Here is a 22,531-nt window from a genome sequence, read left to right as displayed (position 1 = left end):
AACTTCAAAAATGTTGCAGTTAACAGTTTTCTATCAATCCCACTATCAATCAAGGGAGCATTCTCAGCCTTGTGTAGACTAGAAAGTTTACACAAACTTCCTGCCCCTTTAAAGAGCAGCACAAGGGTGGGGCTCCAAACCACTTCCCCACCAACTCATTTCCAAATAATGTGGGTGAGTATATGAGAGATTTTGTACAAAGCAGTGTAGTCAACAGTTGACTGGAAAGAGGATAACCAGAAAGACATGAAGAGGCAGAAAGGAATCTGACAAAGAAAACATTGCAACTGTTTAAAAGAGTTCTGGGAAACGCTTTTGCAAAAACGAGGAGAGCAAAGCACCAATATCTCTGACAAAACTTCCAAGTTCTAGGGTAAGATAATTTGTACAAATTTGTTCTTGGCTCTTATTACTTTAAACTGATTTTTTGAGTTGCAGATTACAGTTACAGTGCACTAAATATTTTTGCTCATTCTTAAATATTAATAATGAATTACAGAAATAAAAAAAGTATTTGACAGTCATGTCTTTACTACATATTTTACTAAAACAGAAACAAATGGTTATTGAATGCCTTATTTTTTTCTTGAAAAAATAAATAATTCTCTCAATAACAAAGTCTTCAAAAGCAATAAATAAATTAAAAAGAATTAAAAAAAGGAAAATTACTACAAATAATAGCTGGAAGTATTTGAAAAACTCCACAGTTAAATGTTCCAGCTCTCACAGACTGTGGTTTGGTTTTCCTGGAACAGATTATGAAGTCTCAAAACTTTTTCCATGTGCTTTAAAAAAAAATTCTGATCTAAAATTGCATGCTTGCATATATTCTTGTTTCTGTTAAATATCTGTGCAAAGGCAATAGCAGAAGCAAAGTAATGGTATATGTTTTAATAAGAACATTGTTATTGTTATTATTATTTAATAATAATCTTGAATACACATTATCCAATGTTGAGAACAATGAAAATATGGATCCTGTTTATTAAAAGAAAGGACAGAAACATTAGTCATTGTCTTGATCAGGTGCATTTCCGGTAACGGTAAACAAGATATATGGGTGTATAATCATTGAACAAATCTTACCTTGACGTTGTCTTGCCGAGATACAACCTCTCCAGGTTGGGTTGTAGACTCATGGCTTCAGAATGACGCCGGTTCAACGAATAACGTGATTGGCCAAATCAATTCAACAAGGTAACAAAACAAGCTTTGATTGGATCTCACTCCGGCCAACGTTTGTGATCAGCTAGCGAAATTAAATCTATTTTTATACTTTAATGTGCAACAATTGCCGTTTGAAACAATCTGTAATCTTTTTGTTTATTATTCATACAGCCAAATTAAAAAAATTTAGCCAGACAGCTGCTGGGTAACTATCAAATCAAAAACTAAACAAGATAGACTGACTTGGCCCACCGTCTAATTAGCTAATCAACAATTATAATTTTTTCATACCTCCCAGAGCCAGAGGACTAATAAGAAAGAACAACTATATAGGTTCTAATTAATGTGAATAATGCACAATGTATAATTAATTATAAAGTAAAGATCATGATAACCTGCTAGTTATGATGCAAGTATTACCAAACCATTCAGAAAGAATTAGGCCTACTATTTGAAACAGTATTCAAATTCAAAAAGCTTTTGGGGGTTTTGTAAGATTTTGGAAAGTGATGACTCAAATGTTAATACATCATTCTACCACTTTATTCTTTGACCTTGTCTTTTTCAAAAAACCTGTAATGTAAGCCCATTTAAATTGTTTATTACAAATAAATTACTAAATGTTGAAAATGAATAAATGTAAATGAACCAAAAATTGTGTTGCGTTTACAATCCTGCGAAAACTTCCTGCACCCCTGGTAATGTGGAAGACATCGGGCTCTATCATACACACGGCGCAATGTGGCGCCAGGCGCGACGCAAGTGTTTTTTGCTAGTTTCAGTCTGACGCAGTTATAATTTTCACGTCCTGCGCCAGGTTGTTTAAATAGCAAATGCATTTGCGCCCATTTGTGTGCCCATTTGTGCGCCCATGGGCGTGCTGGTCTGAAAACGATGTGTGTTTGGGGCGCATTGTTGGTGCGTTGCTATTTTGAGGCAACTGATATAGACTGCGCCATTGACCAACTGAAACCTGGTCTAAAGTCAATAGCGAAATATTTTTTTTTGTTATTTATAGAGCGCACGAGTAATAAACTTTTATAGGCGGGTCCACAACACGCATATACACTTTGCATTTACACTTAATTGCTTAATTACATTACACACACAGGGACACGCAGTAGCACACAAACATTTTTAAATATTAAAAATAAAAAAGTATTACAATGTAAAAGATTATTATTGTGTACATAAAGATATGGTGGAATCCGGCTTGTCCCGTATGAGCATAGCAGATCAGTTTCCTCTCTGGAGACGTGTTCAGTCTTTCCACTTGCAAATTCCGTCATGTTAATTGCAAATCTGCCATGGCGCGAGCACAACTGGCTTTTAAAGGGAATGGGATATGAGACTCTGGTTGGATTCTTGCACGTAAAGCCCAAAACACACCCATTACTCATTAAGAGAATAGGGACAACCCTTTTAGACCATGCGCCGGGCATCCCGACCATTTTTCCTGTTGTTAAACTATCAAAAGTGGATTCGGACCTAAGTGCACTTGCGCTTTAGACCATGCGCTTAGATCGTTAAAATAGGACCAATCCTGTTGTTCCTATTCTAAAACTTGGCAATGTGGGTAGTAGATTAAACAATTTGATACCCATAGCTTTGATTTCAAATGACATGAAATGTTCTGAAAGGATTATCCTTGGTCATTTGAGGTGTCAGTTTTTCAAGATCCTTTACAATTTGCATACAGAAAAGGTGAGGGAGTGATGCCATACTTTTTACGTTGCACAATATTTGTAGTCTGCCATTTCTTTTAGGATTATGTTTTTTTTGTTGTTTTTTTGTTTTGTTTTTTTAATACAATACAACGACATGTTTTGGTTGATACATTGTTGCATTTTAACCTACATATTACAACTATGTTGGTTTTGGCTTATCTTCTATGTTGACTCCAGTTCGGTAGGCTGGGTGATAAAATGTCTGATATTATATTGACCAAAACAGGAGCCCCACAAGGCACAGTTTTATTACCTTTTCTATTTGCACTGCATACCTCTGACTATAGGCTAACTCAGACATCTTGTTGTCTACAAAAGTTTTCAGATGATACTGCCCTTGTGAGTTTAATAAATCAAAGTAATGATATGGACTAGAAGGGAGGTTGAGTTATTTGTTACATGGTGTGATAAAAAAAAATCCTAAAATTTAATGTGAAGAGGAGAAGGAGAAGACCAAAGGGTTGATCATTGATTTTAGAAGAAATAAAGAAGAGATACTACCTACCAGTGATAATTAAAGGTCAGAAGAGGCCTTTTTTAAGGAGGCACAATTAAAACTATTCTTTCTGAGGAAGTTGAGATCCATTTGCATTAGTTGGAAGCTTCTTTATGTATTCTATCAGGGAATCATGGTCAATAGATTTGTTTTATGCAGTGCTCTGCTGGGGATGTAGTATCACTGTAGATTACAAAAAAAAATAGGATTAATAAATGATTACAAAGGCTGTTTCCATTATTGGCCTTACTCCTGGTTCACTTGAGGTTATTGTGGAAAAGAGAACAAGGGCAAAATTAAAAAATGATTCTGTCTTATGAAGCTCATCCACTACACAGTCTTTTTAGTGGACTTAAAAGTTAATTTAGTGGAAGATTAGTGATGCCTCAGTGTTCTACAGAGCGATTTTGAAGGTCTTTTATTCCTACTGTAGTTAGGTTTTTTTACTTCTTGTTTATAGTCAATTGTAGTTAATGGTAATATTGCATATACTCATTTGTTCCTGTGTAGTTACTGCATATATATATATATATATATACTGTATATATATATATATATATATATATACTGTATATATATATATATATATATATATATACTGTATATATATATATATATATATACTGTGTATATATATACACTGTATATATAATAATAATTATATAACTAATATAATTAATTATAATAATTATTATATAACTTTATAACTATAAAGTTTATAGTTTATAATTCTTTATAACTATAAAGAATAATTATATAACTTTGTCCTTAATGAATGCCCTGGATGTCCCAAATAAGCATTTAAAGGTGCAATGTGTGATATTTCTGAGGATCTATTGACAGAAATGCAATATAAGATCCATAACTATGTTTTCAGTGGTGTATAAAGACCTTACTTAATGAACCGTTATGTTTTTATTACCTTAGAATGAGTCATTTATATCTACATAACACCGGCCACCCCCTTCTATGAAGGTCGACATATCGTGACGTCATGTTTCTACCGTAGCCGACAGCGAACAAACAGCGCTGCGCTACAGAACGCGTTTCGTCACTAACTTGAATGAGAAGCAGCAGAAAAAGACGCAGCAGAATACTCAGGTTGTCCCTGACTCTGCAAACGTGGAAAAAAACATGCTGTCTGAACGACGACTCGGACATCGTAACGTTAGCTATTTCCCCTTACCTAGCTGCTTTGATGCTCTTATCCATAGGTCTTATCTTATACTAACTAGCATGGAAACAGGCTATGGTAAAGCCAGTGAATAAAAGACTAACACAATGATGAACAAGTAAAAATAACAATCGCAATAACATGATGTTTTACTGAATAATTAAGTAAATATAATTTAATATAAAATATAATATAAAGAAACCTCTCTGCTGACTCAGACTGTCAGACGACATCTTCCGATCCTACGTCGGCCGCCGTAGCTTCTCATTCGAGTTTGAAATTAGAGGGATACGCAGTGAGTAACTGACTGTCTGCAATTCGCAAATCTCACCACTAGATGCCGCTAAAAATCACACACTGCACCTTTAAATAAGATACACAACCTGTAGAATTTGTTAGTGGGGTAAATGTGAGTAAAGCATAAATGTGACATTAACCAAAAGCTATATGGGTGGAGGAATGATTTATGTCTCAACAGGAAGGTTTATCAAGAGGCTTTTTCACAAATAGCCAACCGTTCACATTTTTCTGTGTCAACGTTTGCTATATGACAGATTTAGGCTTGGTGTATGGCTTTGAGTTTTCATAGGCAAATTAGTAAGAAAGTAAAAAATAATAAAAAAGACCAGAATTTGACAAAGCTTTGTAGTTCTTAGTTCTAATGTTATATGTTTTGCTTTCCTTGTAGGAGTCAATGGACCTGGTGTGGTACATGATTTTTGGCATGTGTGCCATGAATGCTGTTGCCTCTGCATGTCCAGAGAACTGCCAGTGTAAGCCGAACAAAATCCTTTGTCAAGGCTTTTTAATAAACAAATTCCCACCCTCCATCCCCCCAACCACCAGTACCCTCTTAATCACCAACACCAGCATACAATCATTAAAACCAGCTGATTTTGTGACTTTCGCTGAGAACCTCGCTATGTTTGTAGCCAAGGATTCAAGAATAGCTGAGGTGGAACCTCATACATTTGACCAAACCCACAATCTCATTGCCTTAGGTTTCAGTGGGACAATGCTAACCTCTCTGCCAAAAGATCTGTTTCAGAATCTACACACATTAAAAACTTTAACGCTCAGTAACAACAAAATAGATGTTCTACAACCATCTCTTCTCAGCCCTCTTGTAAATGTGACCAAAATAGACCTAAGCAGAAACCTTCTAACCTCTCTGCCAGAAGATGCTTTTCAGGGTTTAGAAAAGCTGGAACAGCTCATGTTGCAAAGGAACTCAATCAAAAAGATTTCCAGCGGTACTTTTCGAGGACTCAATAATCTCAGAGCCCTGTTCCTCCAGCAAAATCAGGTAACAGAAATACCAGCAGGCATCCTTGATGACTTGGTAAACCTTGAGGTATTGCATCTTCAAGACAACAAAATCACACAGCTACCAGGAAATATTTTCTCAAACTTGCAGAAGCTGAAGAAACTCTACCTCTCCAACAATAGGTTAACATTGCTTCCCAGTGCAATCTTTTTTAACCTTCCTAACCTTACTCATCTATCACTGTACGAGAACCAACTCAGTAGGTTAATGCCTGGAACTTTTGGTCCAATGGCCCTGCAGGAGCTCTGGCTGTACGACAACATGTTAACCCACCTTGAGGAAAATGTGTTCAGTAACTTAACTGAGATTCGCCTTTTGGTGCTCAGTAGGAACCGGATTCAGCACATCTCTCCTGGCGCTTTCAATGGCTTGATGGAGCTAGAGGAGATCTCTCTTCACACTAATCGATTAATTAGTATTGAGGCGGGGATATTCAAAGGCCTTCCCAAGTTAGCTAACATATCTATAGAGAATAATCAAATACAGCACATACCCATAAAACTCTTGGAGAGTGTGTCTAGCTTAAATCTCCTGGAGCTTCAAAACAATTCTCTACCAAACTTGCCAAAAGAATTTCTAAACTCATTGTCTATAGTTGATAATATTATACTTTCTCAAAATCCCTGGAGGTGTGACAATGATATACTCCCTTTTCGGGATTGGCTTGGACAGTATTCAGAGAAAGTGAAAAACCTTACGTTTGTGACTTGTGATACTCCTCTATCCCTGAAAGGTAGAAATGTAAGAGAGCTGATGGAGGATGACATCATGGTCAACCATTCACTGCACACTTTCCCAACCAAAATGACCTCTGCACCGGCATCAGACCGCACAACAGTCTCAGAAGAAATAGAGGACACAAGTGGAGGTGATTCTATGGGTCAAGGTCTTTCCAAAGACAAAATCATTATCATTGTAGCCATTGTCTGCACTGCTGTCATTGTCAGTCTCATTGCCTGTATGTTATGGAGGAGGAACAAGCGAGGCAGTCAAGACTTGAACCGTCAAAGAAATACCAACTCGGTTATCTAACATTACAGAAAAGCTTCCATAAACTATAGGCTGATTGTTGTGTTTCATTGTTAACATTCTTCAGTGGATATATGGAGGACAGATGTTTTCTATTAATAGGCAAAGAAATGTGTTATTTTCTTTCTCGATACATAATAAAACATTTTTGTATTACATTTAAAAAACCTACAAAGTTGTTAACTACCAGTTTTTTTAATGAAAAAAAATCATAATCATTGCTGATTAGATTCGAATTAATGATCATAACCCTCATGAGTGGTGTAACACATGAAGAACTGTTCTGTATTTTCTTTCTTGTCACTGTCCATGGTTACACTTTCTGTAATTCTGTTTGTTTTTTCTCATAGCAAAAAAAAAAAAAATATATATATATATATCAAAGTTGTAAATAAAACAAAGATTATTGGAGCACATTTCTACAATGAAATACTATTTCAGTCTTTAATTCAGTGTGTTTCTTGCCATTTCTTTGCAATTCATTGTTTACAAGCAATTTCTGAGTGAAACCAAACACATGACATATGTTTTGCCAATATTATTTTCCATTCTATTTATATGATGTAGCTATTAACAATTTGATATTATGAGACCAACAATTAGTGTAGTCTTTAAAATGTTTTCCATATTCCCATCTAAGAAATTATACTGCTATTTAGGGGACTTTTATCTATATTTCAACTTTGCAGAGACATATTCATGCTTAAAGGAGAACTCCGGTGAATTTTTAAGTTAATCTTGATCGTTTTACCTTTGTGAGTATTTTCTATAGAAAAAAAAACGAACCGGATCGGTGCTTGCAACGCGGAGCTGTTACAGTTAATGCCCAGAGCTCCCATTCAGCTAAAACGGCAGTTTTGGGGGCATCGACCTAAAGAGTGTCTTTGTGCCTCTTAACAGACACAAAATGCAATTAAAATGTCTGTCCAACATGAACAGGGCCCTTACATGACAACAAGATGCGTTTAGCAACTTAGCCATTGTTTAAACTCACCTAAATAGTGTTTTAGACGGCTAGCTGTAGTCTCGCGCTGAAGTCCCGTGGGAACTCAGTAGTAGCCGGAACACGACGCTCCTCCCACCTGCACTATGTGCGCGATTTTTCCCATAGATATCATATAAAGGCTAGATGTCTTAAGGCGGAGTCACTTCCGGCATCACCGGCGGCCATCTTAGGACAGGGCTCTGTGAATTAAGGTGAGTGAGCAGCACGCACACAAATCCTCTTATCTCGCTGAAATCTGGACGGATTTACAAACGGTTTGGTTTCTTACAAACGTTATTAACGTGGCTATAATTCTGAATGCTTAAACATTTTGAACATAATTATTCATATGTGTGCAGTATAATAGCTACATCTCTGACGTTTATAACAAACCAAACCGTTTGAAAATCGGTAGAAAATTGAGCAAGTTATGGTTATTTAAAAGTACATGCACCATGTTATGAGTGAGCGAGCACCCTGTCTTAAGATGGCCGCCGTGTGCGGATGTCGAGCTCCATTGGCCAGCAGCGCGGACGAGACATCTAGCCTTTATATGATATCTATGATTTTTCCCCCCAAACCACTTCAGCGGAAATCCCGCCCTGCAGCTGATTTAATTGGTTTAGGTTACAGTGACGATTGACATGACCAATGAAAACCTTAGAATCAGCTGCAGGGCGGGATTTCCGCTGAAGTGGTTTAAAAAAAAAAAATCACGCGCACTTTTTCCGGCTACAACTGAGTTCCCACGGGACTTCAGCGCGAGACTACAGCTAGCCGTCTAAAACACTATTTAGGTGAGTTTACACAATGGCTAAGTTGCTAAATGCATCTTGTTGTCATGTAAGGGCCCTGTTCATGTTGGACAGACATTTTAATTGCATTTTGTGTCTGTTAAGAGGCACAAAGACACTCTTTAGGTCGATGCCCCCAAAACTGCCGTTTTAGCTGAATGGGAGCTCTGGGCATTAACTGTAACAGCTCCGCGTTGCAAGCACCGATCCGGTTCGTTTTTTTTTCTATAGACAGTACTCACAAAGGTAAAACGATCAAGATTAACTTAAAAATTCACCGGAGTTCTCCTTTAAAGGAAATGAACAGTCTAAAAATGCCCACAAAATAATAAAGATAAGAAATAATATTTTTAAAAAGATGACAGAAGAGAATTAAATAAACAGAGAAATGTCTCTAAATAATTGTGTTTTGAGATACCTTTTGAAAGTGAGTTGGATGGTTCCACTTTCTTATCTCTTCAAACAGAAAACGAACTGTCCACACCCTTTCTGCTGCCTTATAGCCATGCAGTAAACACTTGGGATGTGTAGATGTAACGATGCTAAAATGGTTTTATTTCACAAGATTTTCCTGTTAATATACATTTAAGGCTGTTCTACAATTGTTTAAACAAGTGTTTCTAAAATTACATTAAAAAGGGTCTGTAAGGAGGAGATGTTGCTGATGTGTGAGCTGAAGCTGGCGTAACGGCCTGTCTACATAAAAATACATTCTCTATGCAGACCCAATCCGGCGCTCTCCTGTCGTTCTTCACTGATTTCCAACACAACGCAGACTACAGAAGCATACGGTTACATAGATAAGAGTAGAGCAACACATATACTTATATTTTCTTCTGGGAACACATTCTGAAAAGTAATTCAGCTTCAACAGAGATGAACAGGTAATTTTAATTATTTTCCATTTAATGAGACAAATACAGGTCAGGAATATAACAGAAAAAAATGCTTGCTAGTTTTCAGTATTGTGAAGGAGTGGAAACATTTTATTTTTTCAGACTATAATTTTATTTGTATGCATTATTTATAAATAATAATATTAATTTTTTTATTTGGTGTAAATTCAGTGACTTGTAAGCAGTAAGAGATTTGTTTGTTTGTTTGTTTATGAAATTATTGTTTTTTATTTATTTATTTCAAAGGGATGGTTCTCCCAAAAAATGCTAATTCTGTCATTATTTACTCACCCTCAAGTTGTTCTATACATGCATGAAGTTATTTATTTTGTTGAACATAAAGGAAGATATTATGATGGAATTTGGTAACCAAACAGTTGATGGTCCCCATTGACTTCCACAGTAGAGAAATAAAATAAAAATACTATGGAAGTCAATAGGGGACCAGAAACTGTTTGCTTACCCACATTCTTCAATATATATATATTTTTTGTGTTCCACACAAGAAATGAATAAAAACAGGTTTGTTACAACTTAAAATAATAAGTAAATAATTGACAGAATTTTCATTTTTTGGATGACCTTACCACGCAACTAAACTAAAGTGTTGCAATTGAATTTGTACTTTGTACTCTGTGAACAGTAAGCCCTGCCTTCTTTGATTTGATTTGCCATCTCAATCATTCTGACATTGAGCACTGTTAGACAGCTGAGGCAGAGCAGCCTAAAAATTTAATTTTTAACACTTTTTGTCACCCTAACAACAAACAGAGTGGTGCATGATGGATTTCAGCAAAGCAGCATTAATAACCAAATCAGATCAAAAGAATCAAATATTGGGTGAGAAAATGTGTCTGTTTCTAATGATTAAGGGGGACTTGTCCCCCTCAGTGTCTGTGGTTACGGCCCTGTGTCCCTGAGTCATGGGAACATAATTTATCGTAGTTATTTTAGATTTTCAGGCTATACAGGTTGCTTTGTATGGCTTTGAACTAAAAACTAAATTTGGTGTTACTGTTTTGTTCTTCAACAGGCATATCCATTTAAAAAGTGCACTAGTATTCATTTACATACTTGTGCACTTGCACTGGAGGTGCACTGTAGATATATGTCAACCAGGTGAAGACTGCAAAAATAAAGACGTGTATGACAAAACTGTGGCAGCAATTCCCGAAAAATTTAAAGATGGAGCCAATGAAATATTTTTTGTAACCAGTCAGATTCCTGTCATACCAAAAGGAGCTCTTTCTAAAAACCCTCAAATAAGGAAAATCGAATTTCTCTATACTTCAACTACGTCCATAGAGGTCGGAGCCTTTGAGGGTTTGCCTGATGTCACAACCATTGAGATATCTGGCACAGATGTGACATCATTACCTGTGGGTGTTTTTAAGGATCTCAGCAACCTTGAAACACTTGCTCTGAAAAATGCCAAAATTCATAGCCTTAAAAATGGGTTATTTGATTATTTTAAAAAGCTTAAAGAACTAAGTCTATATGCGAATGAGATTAGCTCTATTGAGGAGGGGACATTTGACAGTTTAGAGAATCTCACACTTCTTCATCTTGCAAGGAACAACCTTAGTTCTGTATCGGCATCTCTTTTTTCCAAACTTAAGAACTTGCAAATTTTCAGGCTTTATGACAACCAGCTGACCACTATGCCTGATGGGATTTTTGATTCTCTCCCTGATCTGAGAGAGATAGCCTTGCAAAACAACAAAATCTCATTTATAAAATCTGATTTGTTTCCACACAAAAGTATATTATCCAAACTCTTTCTGGACCACAATCTTTTGACTGAACTGCAGCAATATCTTTTTGTTGGTTTCTCTTCATTAAAGACTCTAACTCTGCATAACAATCAACTTATAAGTCTTCCCCCTGTCCTTTTTGGAGAAATGCCTAAAATGACTGAACTGAGTCTAAGCCATAACAATCTCACTGACTTACCACGTGGAGTTTTCAGCCCACTTAAGAAGCTCAAGAAGTTAGACCTTTCATTGAACCAGTTTTCAATGATATCTGGAGACTTTTTTGAAGGTCTTGAGAAACTTACTGAACTGAATCTTCAAAATAACAATTTAAAGTCATTACAACAAAAGGACTTTGAAAAACTTCAGTCTCTTTTAACACTTAAACTGGGAAATAATAAACTACAAAGCCTCCCTGGAGATGTTTTGGATGCTCTTCCAAAACTCAATAAACTATACCTTTACAAGAACCCATGGCAGTGTGACTGTAACCTTTTGCCATTCTTTGAATGGATAAAGAACAATGAAGAGAAGATTAAATCAAAACCTTCAGATGCCTGTGAGTCCCCAAAAGACCTGGAAAATCAATTAATATCCTCTTTAACAGAAGAGCAATTAATATGCCTCACAACTTTACCAACTACCACCACTGTCCTTACAAGTACTGTTCCCATGACCACAGGTGTCTCAACAATAAAGTTAACCTCGACAACAGCAGCACCTACAACAACTACTGCTTTACAAACAACAACCACACCTACTCCAACAACAATTCCAGTAACAACTCAAACAACAACAACCCAGGCAACCACACAAGTCATGACCACAACACCAACTACTCAACTCACAACTTTGCTTCCAACCACAACCACACCAACCACCACTGCTACGACTACAGCTCTGAGGACTACATCAGTCCCCACCACGGTATCAATAACTATGCTTCAACCAACAACTGCCCCCTTGACAACTACATCAGTTACCACCAAATTTATAACCACAGTACCATCAACAACTACCCATATGACAACTACACCAGAGCTCACCACCACATTTAAAATGAATTAAAGACCTCATGTAATTGGTAGCATGTGTCCTCTTACCTCATTTATTTTTAGTGCACACAGTGTAACTTGTGTCTAGAATCTGGTCATATGCGCCTATAATATGTATGAGAGAGATGTATTCTACATATTTTGTGTCCAACTTCAAAAACGTTGCTAAAAATAGTCCGTTTTCTATCAATCCCACTATCAATCAAGGGAGCATTCTCAGCCTTGTGTAGACTAGAAAGTTTACACAAACTTCCTGCCCCTTTAAAGAGCAGCACAAGGGTGGGGCTCCAAAACCACTCCCACCAACTCATTTCCAAATAATGTGGGTGAGTATATGAGAGATTTTGTACAAAGCAGTGTAGTCAACAGTTGACTGGAAAGAGGATAACCAGAAAGACATGAAGAGGCAGAAAGGAATCTGACAAAGAAAACATTGCAACTGTAGCATATGGACAAACTCACGATGACTTATCATTTTAAGATTCAGAAATGCTTTTAACCATCGACCTCATAAATGTAAATCACAGCTTAACGCCGATGAGTCTGAATCAAATTGTCCCTTTGACACGTTTGTGGCCGAGTGGAAGTTTAACAGAACCACCTCCAAACTCCACTGTGAACTTCAAAAAGATCACTATCAATTTTACCCAATTTCTTAATCCGATTGGTCTAACTACCCAAAAGAAGGGTGGGCTTCGAACTCCTTAAAGAAGGATGCACACACCATGGTTGTTCCTTAGTTCTTGTTTGGTCTTGTCTTGTCTTTGCTTTGTCTTCTCTCCTCTTCTTCAAGTTTATCCGCTCTCCGTTTTGTTTTGTGTTTTACTTTTGCTTCTTAGCTTTTTGTATTAGTCGGATCTCCGGCTTCTTGCCTTGTTTTAGTCTCGTGTTCATTCATTTCTACCTACGAGCGAAACGGACTTAAACTGAATTTTTCGGCAACTCTACTTACAAGGGAACTGTTTGAACTTCCTTTCGAACGACACAAGCTCCGGAAGAAACAAAAGAACACTTCCAACTAACGGACACACCGAGAACGGACACTCACACACACGTATTCCTGTTCAGCAACAAAGCTTAATGCAAATATTATCTTTTTCAAGGTTTAAATGCGTTAAGGTTGTCTGCCCCTGCTTAAGGTGATTTTGATTCTTTGCTGGTTCTCAAAGGTTCATTGTTTGTGATATGTTTGCCATTCTGTGATCTACTTTCTTTCTTTCTTTACTTTCATTATACTATTCATATATGTATTCTTTGTTAGATGTAGTTGTATGTTTATAGTTTCATTTATTAAAAAAACATTATATGCTTGATTGTCTCTGTTTGCTGTTCATAGAACAAAGCCTCTTAAATGTGTGATCTTAGCTACAAGCTTTATATTGTTGATCAGCCTACAAGTTAATAATCTTATAAAACAAGAAAGTTATTCCTCATGGCCAGAGGAATAGCCTTTCTTGAGAGTTTATAAGAAGAATCCTCCTTGAGAGTCGATAAGAAAATCGCATAATTCGTTTGGCGGACGAACGAATTATTCGATGTGACATTAATTTTGTAGGCATTCACAAATTTGATCTATAGCCCATCTGTATATTCATAATTGATTGTAATTCGTTGTGGTTAATTATCTATATATGGAGATAAAAATATATGGGCTATGTATTCCCTTTTTGGGCGATTTAAAATGTGTAGGTAATGTGGCTCATAACCAGTATGATTATTATTAATGATTAATTATTGATTATTAATTATACATTCCCCTCATTTGAGCTGATTTCGTTACACAGCTGTTTAAAAGAGTTCTGGGAAACGCTTTGCAAAACGAGGAGAGCAAAGCACCGATATCTCTGACAAAACTTCCAAGTTCTAGGGTAAGATAATTTGTACAAATTTGTTTTTGGCTCTTATTACTTTAAACTGATTTTTTGAGATGCAGATTACAGTTACAGTGCACTAAATATTTTTGCTCATTCTTAAATATTAATAATGAATTACAGAAATAAAAAAAGTAATTGACAGTCATGTCTTTACTACATATTTTACTAAAACATATACAGTACTTTCAAATCAGAAATAAATGGTTATTGAATGTCTGACCAATAATAATAATAATTATTATTATCTCAATAACAAAGGCAATAAAAAAAATTAAAAAAGGAAAATAACTACAAATAATAGCTGGAAGTATTTGAAAGACTCCACAGTTAAATGTTCCAACTCTCACAGACTGTGGTTTGGTTTTCCTGGAACAGATTATGAAACTTTTTCCATGTGCTTTTAATTTATTTATTTTTCTGATCTAAAATTGCATGCTTTCATATATTCTTGTTTCTGTTAAATATATGTGCAAAGGCAATATCAGAAGCAAAGTAATGGTATATGTTTTAATAAGAGCATTGTTATTATTATTTAATAATAATTTCTAATACACATTATCCAAAGTTGAGAAAACTGAAAATATGGATCCTGTTTATTAAAAGAAAGGAGAGAAACATTAGTCATTGTCTTGATCAGGTGCATTTCCGGTAACACTTTAGAATACAGTATAGTAATAGCGCTCTGTTGAATGAGGTAGTTCACTATTAGCTAATCAACAATTATAATTTTTTCATACCTCTCAGAGCCAGAGGACTACTAAGAACTACTATATAGGTTCTAATTAATGTGAATAATGCACAATGTATAATTCATTATAAAGTAAAGATCATGATAACCTGCTAGTTAGGACTCAAGTATTACCAAATCATTCAGAAAGAAGTAGGCCTACTATTTGGAACAGTTTTCAAATGTGAAAAGCATGGTACCTCCCTAATATTGACTGAATTCATTATAAGCTTTTGGGGGGTTTGTAAGATTTTGGAAGTGATGACTCATGTTAATGTTAATACATCATTCTACCACTTTTTTCTTTGACCTTGTCTTTTTCCAAAAAATAATGTACAGGTAAGTCCACTTAAATTGTTTATTACACATAAATTACTAAATGTTGAAAATGAATAAATGTAATTGAACCAAAAATAGTGTTGCGTTTACAATCCTGTTAAAACTTCCCGCGTGCTGGTCTGAAAATTGTGTGTGTTTGGGCGCATTGTTGGCGCAACTGAAATAGACCAACTGAAACCTGGTCTAAAGTCAATATTCGAAATAAATTATTTATTTTTTTGTTATTTATAGAGCGCGTTAGTAATATGCGCCTATAGGCGGGTCCACAACACGCATATACACTTTGCTTTTACACTTAATTGCTTAATTACATTACACACACAGGGACACGCAGCAGCACACAACATTTTTTAAATATGAAAAATAAAAGTATTACAATGTAAAAGATTATTATTGTGTACATAAAGATATGGTGGAATCCGGCTTGTCCCGTATGAGCATAGCAGATCAGTTTCCTCTCTGGAGACGCGTTAAGTCTTTCCACTTGCAAATTCCGTCATGTTAATTGCAAATCTGCCATGGCGCGAGCACAACTGGCTTTTAAAGGGAATGGGATATGAGACTCTGATTGGATTCTTGCACGTAAAGCCCAAAACACACCCATTACTCATTAAGAGAATAGGGACAACCCTTTTAGACAATGTGCCGGGCATGCCGACCATTTTCCTGTCGTTAAACTAGCAAAAGTGAACAAGCGCTTTAGACCATGCGCTTAGATCGTTAAAATAGGACGAATCATGTTGTTCCTATTTTAAAACATGGCAATGTGGGTAGTAGATTAAACAATTTGATACCCATAGCTTTGATTTCAAATGACATGAAATGTTCTGAAAGGATTATCCTTGGTCATTTGAGCAGACATGTGTAACCCGTTACACGTGATAACAACTTTGTGCCAAACTTACTAACGGACCAGTGAGCTCATAAAAATAGGTTCGTGAGAGATGATGCAGCAGCAGTGAATACTCAGACAAACCAAGATGAGGTAAGAACAAGTTTAAATTTATGTTGAAACAATAAAATGAAAAGGAATGAATACAGAAGTTATACTCAATGTGGTTGATTTTTACCCCTTTCCTCCTGTTACGTCCTGTGGACGTATTTGTGAATTGTGCGCTCTTGGGAGAGTGATGGGCAAGTTATGCATTGCATGTTTTTTTCTCTTCTCTCGCTCTTTCTGTCTCTCCCTGTTATAGATCGCTAATTGGATTCCAGCTGATGTTCATCATTCATCAGTACTGAGTGAACGCTACAGAGATCCAACGTATAAGACTGCAAAGAAACAAAGCTGGTGTGCTGACGGCTACGCGCTCACTCTTTGTCCTGATCCAGACTGGTTTTCTTTTGTATATTTCAGTGTGACCGAGTGCGGTCTTTATTACCTCTTAACTTTGTGAATGAATTTTTCAATTATAAACTAGAGAGAGCGTGTGAACGCTATGGTGGGTGTGTTTATGATTCTTTTGTGTTATTTTCTAATTTATGTAAATACCTTTGTTTGCCTTTCTTTGGAAGCGTTAGGGAGAGGGTGCCATTTTCTTTGAACTTAAGATTTTGCTTATGTTTATGGTAGACAGGGAGATAGGTAAGACTCTGTTTGTTTTTTTTGTTTTTGTTTTTTTGTTAAGGTTATTTAGAGTTCCGTGTTTAGTTAGAGGACTTTTTGTTTGTTATGTTGGCCTGGCCCTCTCCTGAAGATTTGATTCCTTTGTTATTAATAAAATAAGTTACTTGTTTAATTTTGTGTTTGTGCTTTTCTGGATCAGGGGATTGATGTGACCGTCAGACTTTTTTTTATTTACCTTTTGTTACGACTTCATTTAACCCCTAGACTAACAGTGAGGTTCGTAACATTCCTTTCAAGGTTTCATGGCGGTTTCTCGTTGTTAAGGTAAGTTGGTACTTCTCTCTAGATTGAATTTGATGAGTCAATAATTAGAATAGCCAAATATGTTTAAGTATTAACCATCTAATTGACTTATTGTCTTTCTTTTAATACCTTGTTGTTAGATTGTTATTTTAGTTAATCAACTAATAGAACAATGACCCATATAACCTCAACACAGATTTCAATAAAAAGTCAAACAAAAACAAAACAAAATTTCGTTCACTCTGAACGCAAAATACCCCGAATTGTCCAAAAGTCAAATGTTTTCTCAAATGAACAGATCAGTTCATAAACTCAGTCCCAAAAGTCCATGAGGTGCTTAATTCAGTTGTCCAATTCTATCCCTGATGGGACAAAATGAATCAATGTGCAATTCTACTCCTACCGTTCAAGTTCAGTTTCTGTTTCTCTTTCAACAGGGAAATCAAAGGATTCGATGAACGGGCGGCTCGCCAGTCCAACCCCACCAATAAGCATACGGGAAGCGTTGAGACAATCCAGGAATGATTCACACGTCGTTCGATTCACATTGCAGAGTGGATCACATTCATCAGCTGAACATCACAGAACTCACATGGAAACAAAAGCAGAAGAAAAAAACCTGGCCAAGGAACTCGTTTACATGTACATCGGAAAAACCAGGGAAGTTCCAGATGATGTACACGTTCCAAAATGTCACTCTCAAACATGCACTGCTTCTCTCTGAACCATCATTTCTCACTCAGTTTGAAGTTTTAAATCTCCCGGAGCAGCAACAAGCATCCGCTCGCGTCAGAGGTTCATGGAGAAAAAGAAAGATCTAGAATGCGCTGCTCTTATAGCCTGGTTAAAACCAGACCATTCTCAGTAGTAACTGAGTTATGGTCTGGCAAAGCTTCATTAATAACTCATTTCCAAAGGGGCGTCACCAACGGACGTCGCTCAAATGCCTCTGGGCGCAATTGGATAGACCTAAAACCAATCAGAGCGATCGTCATCATGTAAAGCCATATGCTGCGTCCCAATTCGCCTAAGTTATACTACGCCATAAAAGTATGTACTCTTTTTGTGAAGAAAAGGTATTTACTTTTGAATGTGTAGCAAAAAAGTAGGCAAGCTTTGTTACTACTTCGTCATCTTTATCGGACGGATCTGTCGCGTGCATCCTGTCACTTAAACTGCCCTGTCAATCATCTTGTCACAGTTAAAATCCTCTATTAAATCTAATTTAATTTCCCACCGTTTCGGAGAGAAATGTAGTAGCACGTTCATCTGCCAGTGGGTCTTTAATGGAGACTGTCCTCATGTGTTTGCAATTTGAATATAATAATGCATTTAAAAGTTGGTGCGCTTCACCAACGGACGTCGCTCAAATGCCTCTGGGCGCAATTGGATAGACCTAAAACCAATCAGAGCGATCGTCATTGTGTAAAGCCCGCCCCAACGTTTCTGATTGGTGCCGCGATTTCGACGGATTAGAAATGGGCTTGAATGAGCTCTTTGCCAGACTACTTGCAGAGCAAATCTAAATTTGCCGGAAGTTGTCTGGGTTTTCCCAGGCTACGCTGCTCTCTAAAAGTGCCGCGATAGTGGACGTTATACTGATGTCACTCAAAATGCGATCTCATTGGAGGCTTTGCACAGGGAGATAATGCTATTGGATATATTTATAATATTCAATATTTAAAAATGTTATATCATTAATTAATTTGTTTGCAGTCTTATATTTTCGCTGTCATAAGTTTTCATACTTTTAATCTGTTATTTAATTTGAAGTTCCTTCTGTCTCTGCCAGTACCCACTGGTAACCTGGGTTACACAGGTGTCAGTTTTTCAAGATCCTTTACAATTTTTATACAGAAAAGGTGAGGGAGTGATGCCATACTTTTTATGTTGCACAATATTTGTAGTCTGCCATTTCTTTTAGGATTATGTGTTTTTTGCTGATAAATTGTTGCATTTTAAACTACATAGTACAGCTATGTTGGTATTGGCTTATCTTCTATGTTGACCCCAGTTCGGTAGGCTGGGTGATAAAATGTCCGATATTATATTGACCAAAACAGGAGCCCCCACAAGGCACAGTTTTATTACCTTTTCTATTTGCACTGCATACCTCTGACTATAGGCTAACTCAGACATCTTGTTGTCTACAAAAGTTTTCAGATGATACTGCCCTTGTGGGTTTAATAAATCAAAGTAATGATGTGGACTAGAAGAGAGGTTGAGTTATTTGTTACATGGTGTGATGGTAAATTCCTAAAATTGAATGTGAAGAGGAGAAGGAGAAGACCAAGGGGTTGACCATTGATTTTAGAAGAAATAAAGAAGAGATGCTACCTACCAGTGATAATTAAAGGTCAGAAGATTTTTTTTTTTTTTTTTTTTTTTTTTTTTAAGGAGGCACAATTAAAATTATTCTTTTTGAGGAAGTTGAGTTATATTTGCATTAGTTGGAAGCTTCTTTATGTATTCTATCAGGGAATCCTGGTCAATAGATTTGTTTTATGCAGTGCTCTGCTGGGGATGTAGTATCACTGTAGATTACAAAAAATAGGATTAATAAAATGATTACAAAGGCTGTTTCCATTATTGGCCTTACTCCTGATTCCTGATAAAAATTATTCTGTCTTATGAAGGTCATCCACTACACAGTCTTTTTAGTGAACTTAAAAGTTAATTTATTGGAAGATTAGTGTTCTACAGAGGGTCAGAAGGTCTTTTATTCCTAAAGTAGTTAGTTTTTTTACTTCTTGTTAGTCAATTGTAGTTAATGGTAATATTGCATACTCATTTGTTCCTGTGTAGTTATTCATTAATGATAGATATAATGAATAACTACACAGGAACAAATGAGTATGCTATATATATATATATATATATATATATATATATATATATATATATATATATATATTTATATTTACTTTTTTTTTTTTTTTTTTTATGAATGCCCTGGATGTCCCAAATAATCATTTAAATAAGACACACAACCTGTAGAATTTGTTATGGGGGTAAATGTGAGTAAAGCATAAATGTGGCTGCAATCTAACCATTGTATTACAGAACCAAAAGCCATATGGGTGGAGGAATGATTTATGTCTCAACAGGAAGGTTTACCAAGAGGCTTTGTCACAAATAGCCAACCGTCCACATTTTTCTGTGTCAACATTTGCTATGTGACAGATTTAGGCTTTTTGTATGGCTTTTCGTAGGCAAATTAGTAATAAAGTAAAAATAATAAAAAAGACCAGAATTTGACAAAGCTTTGTAGTTCTTAGTTCTAATGTTATATGTTTTGCTTTCCTTGTAGGAGTCAATGGACTTGGTGTGGTACATGATCTTTGGCATGTGTGCCATGAATGCTGTTGCCTCTGCATGTCAGGAGAACTGCCAGTGTAAGCCGAACAAAATCCTTTGTCAAGGCTTTTTAATAAACAAATGTCCACCCTCCATCCCCCCAACCACCAGTACCCTCTTAATCACCAACACCAGCATACAATCATTAAAACCAGCTGATTTTGTGACTTTCGCTGAGAACCTCGCTATGTTTGTAGCCAAGGATTCAAGAATAACTGAGGTGGAACCTCATACATTTGACAAAACCCACAATCTCATTGCCTTTCAGTGGGACAATGCTAACCTCTCTGCCAAAAGATCTGTTTCAGAATCTACATACATTAACAACTTTAACGCTCAGTAACAACAAAATAGATGTTCTGCAACCATCTCTTCTCAGCCCTCTTGTAAATTTGACCAAAATAGACCTAAGCAGAAACCTTCTAACCTCTCTGCCAGAAGATGCTTTTCAGGGTTTAGAAAAGCTGGAACAGCTCATGTTTCAAAGGAACTCAATCAAAAAGCTTTCCAGCGGTACTTTTCGAGGACTCAATAATCTCAGAGCCCTGTTCCTCCAGCAAAATCAGGTAACAGAAATACCAGCAGGCATCCTTGATGACTTGGTAAACCTTGAGGTATTGCATCTTCAAGACAACAAAATCACACAGCTACCAGGAAATATTTTCTCAAACTTGCAGAAGCTGAAGAAACTCTACCTCTCCAACAATAGGTTATCATTGCTTCCCAGTGCAATCTTTTTTAACCTTCCTTACCTTACTGAGATATCACTGTATGAGAATTCAGCACAGGATTCAGCACATCTCTCCTGGCGCTTTTAATGGCTTGATGGAGCTAGAGGAGATCTCTCTTCACACTAATCGATTAATTAGTATTGAGGCGGGGATATTCAAAGGCATTCCCAAGTTAGCTAACATATCTATAGAGAATAATCAAATACAGCACATACCCATAAAACTCTTGGAGAGTGTGTCTCGCTTAAATCTCCTGGAGCTTCAAAACAATTATCTACCAAACTTGCCAAAAGAATTTCTAAACTCATTGTCTATAGTTGATAATATTATACTTTCTCAAAATCCCTGGAGGTGTGACAATGATATCCTTTTCGGGATTGGCTTGGACAGTCTTCAGAAAAAATGAAAAACCTTACGTTTGTGACTTGTGATACTCTTCTATCCCTGAAAGGTAGAAATGTACAGTAAGAGAGCTGATGCAGGATGACATCATGGTCAACCATTCACTGCACACTTTCCCAACCAAAATGACCTCTGCACCGGCATCAGACCCCACAACAGTCTCAGAAGAAATAGAGGACACAAGTGGAGGTGATTCTATGGGTCAAGGTCTTTCCAAAGACAAAATCATTATCATTGTAGGCATTGTCTGCACTGCTGTCATTGTCAGTCTCATTGCCTGTATGTTATGGAGGAGGAACAAGCGAGGCAGTCAAGACTTGAACCGTCAAAGAAATACCAACTCGGTTATCTAACATTACAGAAAAGCTTCCATAAACTATAGGCTGATTGTTGTGTTTCATTGTTTAACATTCTTCAGTGGATTTATGGGGAACAGATGTTTTCTATTAATAGGCAAAGAAATGTGTTATTTTCTTTCTTTCTGGATACATAATAAAACATTTTTTATTACATTTTGAAAAACTGCAAAGTTGTTCACTACCAGTTTTTTTTTTTATGAAAAAAATCAAAATCATTGCTGATTAGATATGAATTAATGATCTTAACCCTCATGAGTTGTGTAACACATGAAGAACTGTTCTGTATTTTCTTGTCACTGTCCATGGTTACACTTTCTGCAATCCTGCTAGTTTATTTCTCAAACAAAGATTATTTGAGCACATTTCTACAATTAAATACTATTTCAGACTTTAATTCAGTGTTACTTGCCTTTTTTTTTTTTTTTTTGCAATTCATTGTTTACAAGCAATTTCTGAGTGAAACCAAAC

At 36.3% G+C, this 22,531-nt stretch overlaps 2 protein-coding genes and 1 pseudogene across 3 annotated transcripts; all 3 read left to right on the top strand.

The window, feature by feature from the left end:
• The first annotated feature begins 233 nt into the window (after positions 1-233).
• LOC309474775 (uncharacterized protein) lies at positions 234-7,286 on the top strand. The gene is made up of 2 exons (XM_082137398.1): positions 234-373; positions 5,253-7,286. The coding sequence occupies exon 2, from the start codon at positions 5,259-5,261 to the stop codon at positions 6,921-6,923; it is 1,665 nt and encodes a 554-aa protein (XP_081993524.1). The 5' UTR covers positions 234-373; positions 5,253-5,258; the 3' UTR covers positions 6,924-7,286.
• Positions 7,287-9,453: 2,167 nt separating this feature from the next.
• Positions 9,454-13,715, top strand: LOC309474774 (uncharacterized protein). The gene is made up of 2 exons (XM_082137397.1): positions 9,454-9,583; positions 10,629-13,715. Exons 1-2 carry the CDS (start codon positions 9,576-9,578, stop codon positions 12,415-12,417), a joined length of 1,797 nt encoding a protein of 598 aa, XP_081993523.1. The 5' UTR covers positions 9,454-9,575; the 3' UTR covers positions 12,418-13,715.
• A 479-nt stretch (positions 13,716-14,194) lies between these two features.
• LOC309474778 lies at positions 14,195-22,202 on the top strand (annotated as a pseudogene). The gene is made up of 2 exons (XR_014211669.1): positions 14,195-14,272; positions 20,525-22,202. The product of XR_014211669.1 is annotated as an uncharacterized misc_RNA (transcript).
• The last annotated feature ends 329 nt before the right edge of the window (positions 22,203-22,531 follow it).

Source organism: Leuciscus leuciscus (assembly GCF_965113295.1).
Source record: "Leuciscus leuciscus genome assembly, chromosome: 14".
In the NCBI taxonomy this organism is placed as follows: Eukaryota; Metazoa; Chordata; class Actinopteri; order Cypriniformes; family Leuciscidae; genus Leuciscus; species Leuciscus leuciscus.
The sequence above is the reverse complement of the archived record's forward strand: the minus strand, read 5'-3'. Positions and strand labels throughout refer to the sequence as shown.